The sequence below is a fragment of the Buceros rhinoceros genome, unplaced genomic scaffold (genome assembly GCF_000710305.1).
Source record: "Buceros rhinoceros silvestris isolate BGI_N320 unplaced genomic scaffold, ASM71030v1 scaffold30330, whole genome shotgun sequence".
Classification (NCBI taxonomy): domain Eukaryota; kingdom Metazoa; phylum Chordata; class Aves; order Bucerotiformes; family Bucerotidae; genus Buceros; species Buceros rhinoceros.
The window spans coordinates 12,432-18,272 of NW_010389509.1; the positions used below are offsets into that span (position 1 = coordinate 12,432).

General features: G+C 43.9%; 1 protein-coding gene across 1 annotated transcript in view; it reads right to left on the bottom strand.

The window, feature by feature from the left end:
- Positions 1 to 4,171: 4,171 nt before the first annotated feature.
- Positions 4,172 to 5,841, bottom strand: part of SOCS5 (suppressor of cytokine signaling 5) — a 2,147-nt gene continuing 477 nt past the window's right edge. Inside the window, exon 2 of the mRNA XM_010134534.1 lies at positions 4,172 to 5,841. This exon is cut by the window's right edge and continues 19 nt beyond it. Within this exon, the coding sequence (XP_010132836.1) occupies positions 4,612 to 5,841 (1,230 nt within the window). The 3' untranslated portion in view covers positions 4,172 to 4,611.

A 5,841-nucleotide genomic window follows, 5' to 3' on the forward strand; every position in this document is an offset into this window, starting at 1 on the left:
CTATGCTAGAGAAATTCTCCCCATATCGGTGTACTGGGGGTAGTGTCAAAACAGCCCAGGGTTTGGCACAAACCTGATCTTTTCACAACCCTTCAGGAAAGATGCTTTAAAAGCACTTCCATGATTCTCAACGCAAACAGTTTTAAAAGGAGACAAATACAGTATTTTAGAAAGAATCACAGAAGATTCAGTCCTATTTTTCTATTAAATATGGTATTTCAAGGTAGGTTTAAAAAAATAAAAAAGGAACCAGGCTCCCTGAGATTTGTCTCTCTGGTACTCGGCAACTTGTGCCTCACAGCTTCAGCCCGACACGCAGCCTGGCGGCAGAGACACGTTCTGAAGCCTTCTGCTGTATTTGGGCTTGCGCATGGGCACTAACACGAGCCGGGTTTGGACGGGGGCAATTCAGACTCTTTGCCTGTTTAAGCAGTGCAGAACCTTAAAGCTCAATACGGACCAAAGAGGTGAGTGATGCCAGGATGGTGTCTAGCGAGGGCTCGAATTCGCCCTGTCGAACACTGTGGCTGCACTGGTCGTTCACAGACCAGGTGCTTCGATATAAAGACTGTATCTTTGTAAGCAATGAGTCTCCACATACACATGAAATGTAAACTCCACCAGTGCAGACCATGGCTTTGCAACTCACTTCAAGAGAAGTTTTGTTCTGACAAGTTATCTGGACACGTGTCTACACGTCCTTAAGAGCACTTTCCAAACTTCGGCCTTTACACCTGGTAAAACCCCCAAGCCACAGACTCTCGTGTGCAGTCAGCACATACTACAGCTACTTTTCTCCAGTTCCATGGGGACACAAAGACAGATTTCTAAAAAGATTGATTTAACGCCTTTTTTTCAACTGCGACTCTGTTCTGCAAACAGCGATCCAGTTCGAATAAAACACCTCCATGCACTAACAGCCGCTTTACTTACACAGCGGTTTTCCAGTTAGATCACGCGGTGTATGGAAATCGCATGTAGTTCAATTTCCGTATCTTGGCAAACCGGAGCTGTTTCTTTCTAAAAGATAATGATGTCTGTACATTTATACGCAACAAAACCACCGAGCTGGCCTGAGTACTCAGAGACCACCGTGCCCACCCTGGTCTGTTCATTTACCGTCAAAAACCTTTGGAAGATTCTTTCTTGCAAAATAATCCACAACCCCTCCTACAGCCCTTTCCGCAGAAGGCGAATCGCCCCCGAAGGACGCTGTACAAGATCGAGGCTCAAACGCTTCTGTCACATTCCCGAGCTCAGCCAGAATCCTGCCAGCAGCCCTTACCACATGGAATCCAGTTCTTACCAAAACAAAACCCACCAGTGGCTTGGGCACGTCTTCTGAAGAAGACAAGACATGAGTAAGAATCTCTAAACAAAGTCAGGAGGTTAAAATTCCAGCACAATCCTTAGACAGAAACAAGGAACCAGCTACTTGTATTCTCAACACAGCGCCGTCTGAGTGCCTCCGAACTGGAAACGCATGAAGAGCTACGACTTGAGCAGATGACGCTCGAGTCCACCGCCAGAAGCAGGGTTTTAAAGTGTTTTAAAGTGCTTCCTGGGTGCTTCAGGTTAACCCCTTGCAGTATGAGCTTCTACGTAGTGCCGTTCCAGTCATTACAAAACAATTTCAATCACTGCGGATTTCAATCAGAAGCAGTTGGTTTTTTGGCATCATCACCCTAGCAAGTTATTCTGTGTATTTCAGTGAAGCAAAGCTTTGAAAAAGGTGTCGAGAAATAGATCATTCATTTTGGGGTGTTTTAAGGGAGCAGTAAATCCTCTCCATAACGATTATTCACAGAAATTCAAAAACTTACTTTGAGATAATGGTTTGGTTTGATTTTTTTCCCCACAAAAGAAAAAAATCCCACTACATGATAAAAAATGAAATGAATGTGTATTCCTGACTATGCAGATAATGTCACAGCTAGAATCTCGTTGGCTAGTTTATGACGAGCAACAGCACCAGGGGCAAACGAAACACCAGTCCCTGCAACGGGACAAAGCCGGGTTGCCTGTATGACGCTAGGATTGACAGCAAGATTTAAAGTAAACTCATCTGGAATCCAGATCCAATGCAGGGAACAGCGGGAACAACACAGTGAAGGTACACTTAGGTGCAATTTCATGCTGGTGACTTTTTTTTTTTTTCCTCTTTTTATGCTTAGGGCAGATTTCAAACCAGGAGTTGCATATCCAGGGACAGCCCCACAGAATTCAAAACCAAAGAGACCATTAGCACATTTGTACATGAACTCACATCGACTCGGTATTTACAGATTCCAAACAAAGGTCCATGGTAACAGTTGAAGTCTTTTCACACATAAAAGCAGCTAAGCTACTACAAAGAATGCATAGCAGATCTTCCACAAGCACATAAACACGTGTTTTAAAGTGCTTCCTGGGTGCTTCAGGTTAACCCCTTGCAGTATGAGCTTCTACGTAGTGCCGTTCCAGTCATTACGAAACGATTTCAATCACTGCCCTTCGGTGCACTGTGAGTTCCAGAAAAATGACGACACCGCTGATGGCAAAGTTTCAGGTTCTACCAACATAAACATACACATTACTTAAGTTCATATGAAGTTGTCGAATACTTTGGTTTATCATAGCTCAGGATAAATATCTGACAGAACAGAATTGCACCTCTCTGCTCTTCAGGGTTTTTTCCCCTAACAAGATACCCCACAGTAAACTGACAGTATTCTTTGGTAAAAACAGGACATCTGGCCAGTTTGCACGTGCATCTATTTATTAAAATAGTCTAAAAGTGAGCAAATGCCCCTGCCATACTGTCAATTTACAGGAATAACCCTTTGTTACTCAGCGGGGAGTAACAAAAGATAAGCTTAGCAGTCAGCTATAGAACAAGCTGGAACACCTTCAGCAACCAGAACAGGGGAACCAGCACGTTCAAGAATACTTTTTTGCTTAATATTTATCCCTTCTGTTACAAAACTGGTAAAACGCTCTACGCCTGCAGACAAGTCCGTTACTCTGCGGTGACTAGAGAAACGTGATCTGATGGTGCACACGCTGTCAGGCTTCTGCTAAGCAGGTAACGAGCTCGGGAGTAGGGTGCGCTTATTGACCAACGTTCAACCGCTCCGTAGCTGTGCATTACCTGTCCTAAGAAAAGCCTCTTAAAATTCGGTTAACTGCTACGAGTTATGTGAATATATAAAAACAGAGCAGATCTATAACACTGAACACACTGTACTTTTATTAGCACAAAAAGCCAGAACAAGGCACAGCAAGCAGAAAAATACATCAATAGAAGGGTTAGTGGAGCGTACAAGAATAACGTTTATTGTACTTGCAGCCAAAATGTTCCCTACCTCACACAGGTCACTGCCATAGAGAAGGAAGTAGAAACATACTGTAGCAGCTGGTAAAGAAACTAGGGAGCACTCGAAATTGGTACAAAACGTTTAACAGGGGTCAGGGCATTCCAACAAAATTTTAGTGCAAAAATGTCCAAGACGGAACTGTTTTAAGTTCCATCTCCAATTAAATACACAAACAGAACTCAGAATCTCGTTTCCAAGTAATCTGTCGGAACTATGATCAGTGCATATCACTTTCAAACATTTTGTAAAGCGCAAATGGAAAGAGAATTACAAATAAAGTGTAACAGTACCTTTGAAACCTGACATCTACTTCAGAGGTGTCAGATTTTGTATTCGGATCATTCAGCCACTTTTAATTTTCTCTGTAAAAATATCAGACGACTTTAAATACTTAAAACATCTTTTCTCTTCACTGTTACCTTCCACTGCAAGTTACCAGCAGTCAGGCCATCAAATTCTGTTTTAGAAAAAAACAAAACGTACAAAAAAAAAAAAACCAACCCGCAACCTTTTGTCTCCTGGCAATAACCTAATCCTGGGCCCTGCCACTAAATCAGTAACTCACACTGGAAGGTATTTATCTGTCCAGGACAGTATTACTTTTGCTAACAATGCCACTTAAATCTCCAAGTGTTTAAACCAGAAGTACAGTACTGAGCAGGCAGATTCAAGTCTTCATGATTAGGAAACCTTATACTCTGAGAAAAGCATGATTCATCCATCAGCATCAAAGCCCCCCTAACCCTCCACGGACTGCTCCTACTGAGCTGCTCTTCATTAAAAGGAAAGACTCGTACTCACTACTATGTGGAAACTTGTTTGTGAGCTAAATTAGTACTTTGAGCAGTGGAAAGTTTTCAAGGAGATAATTTTTAAAAAAACTCTTCAAATATTAGCAAAACAGCTCCTCTAATAAAGCTTTTCTTTATTCGCACTACATGAATGCCCCATGGAAAATGCCTCATAGTTTCTTCATCCAATTACTACAGCTATAAAAGGGAAACTAAATATTTAGAAATTAGCAAAAATATTTTCATTAGGCCTTAATGAAAAACGTGCAGAATTGTGTCTGCTTATTGTTTCCAAGAGGCATCACGACTTAGTTGGATTAACAGCAGGCAGCATCTGACAGGATACTAACACTCAGCTTAAATAGGGTATTGCGGAAAAGCTCGACGCCGTCGGTGCGCTTGCTGCGGTTAAACCGTAACACACACAAAAAGAGCATTTTCTAGAAGCTTATTCTGATTTCTGTTCACTTGGTTTTTAGAGGCTCCCGCTCCAGCCATCGCACCCTGACTTTTTGTTTATAGTGATACTCCTTTAGAAAGTCTTGCAACATGGAGGGTAGAGGAAGGTCATCGATCCCATCGTACGTAGTGCACCTGCAGATGACTGCCCGGCAGATATACTGCAGGCTGAAGGGGAAAGTCCTGTTCAGAGACACAGTAAGCAACGGTTCGAAGAACATGCAAGAGCTCGGGTCTTTGTAGTGTTCCAGGAGCCCTGTAACAGTGGAGGAGTGAAACACGCAGGGGTCGTGGGCATCGAAACTGAAGTTGTGGTTCCACTGCTCGATGCGTGCGTGTAGCGATCGGTTGTAACGACGGAAGCTCACAGAGAAGAGGTAGTCCTCCTGCGCAGAATCCCTGAGCAAAAAAGTGCCTTCGGGTTTACCCTCCAGAAGTGCTTCTGCTTCATAGCGGTCCATCACGCCCCAGTAACACGGGTTACCTGTGATCTGAAGTAAGTCTGGCACAAGGCAATGGATGTAATCAATCTGAGTATGCACTTTCCAAGCACCCTGCCTGCTGATATGGCCGTGGCTCTCCCCGGACATCTGACGCTGCTTCTGCCTGCGTGACTGCAGACAAAGTGTTGTTGTGTCCTCTTCGGAGTCACAGTTCCCTGGAGGCATGGAGTTTTTGTCCCCGGTCAGCTCAGTCATACCGGGGGCTAACTTTGGTCCCAGTTTATACAATGGATTAACCTGTGCTGTAGCTTCAAAAGTATGTATTTGGGCATTGGGAGGGGGATCAACCCCTTCTTCGATGCTAAGTCTACGTCTCTCTCTGAGCCTGTCTTCTTCATCTTCTGTGGAAACCAAGGAAGGATCAAACGTGTCAAAAAAAGTTGAATGAGGACTCACAGGCGCTGTGTGTTGTTTAATCAGATGCCACTTCTGAGCCAGATCTGAGCCTGCAGGAAAAGGGCATTTCTCAAGCATTAGTTCAGAGAGGTGGATCTTTCTTTTGTTAGAAAACAGCGGTTTGGACTGTTTGCTGTAAGTTCGCATGGGAAAACACAGCCCAACGGTCTCTTGTAGACGCTGTCGCAGAGACCGGCTACCCACTGTCCTGTTTGAGACTGCATCCATATCGTGGACAGAGCTCACCCCATACCTTCGCTCCCTCCTCTGCAAACCACTTCGTGTTCTACCAAACCTTTTTTCCGTATCCAGGGAGCTCTGGGTTTTAGTAGAGCA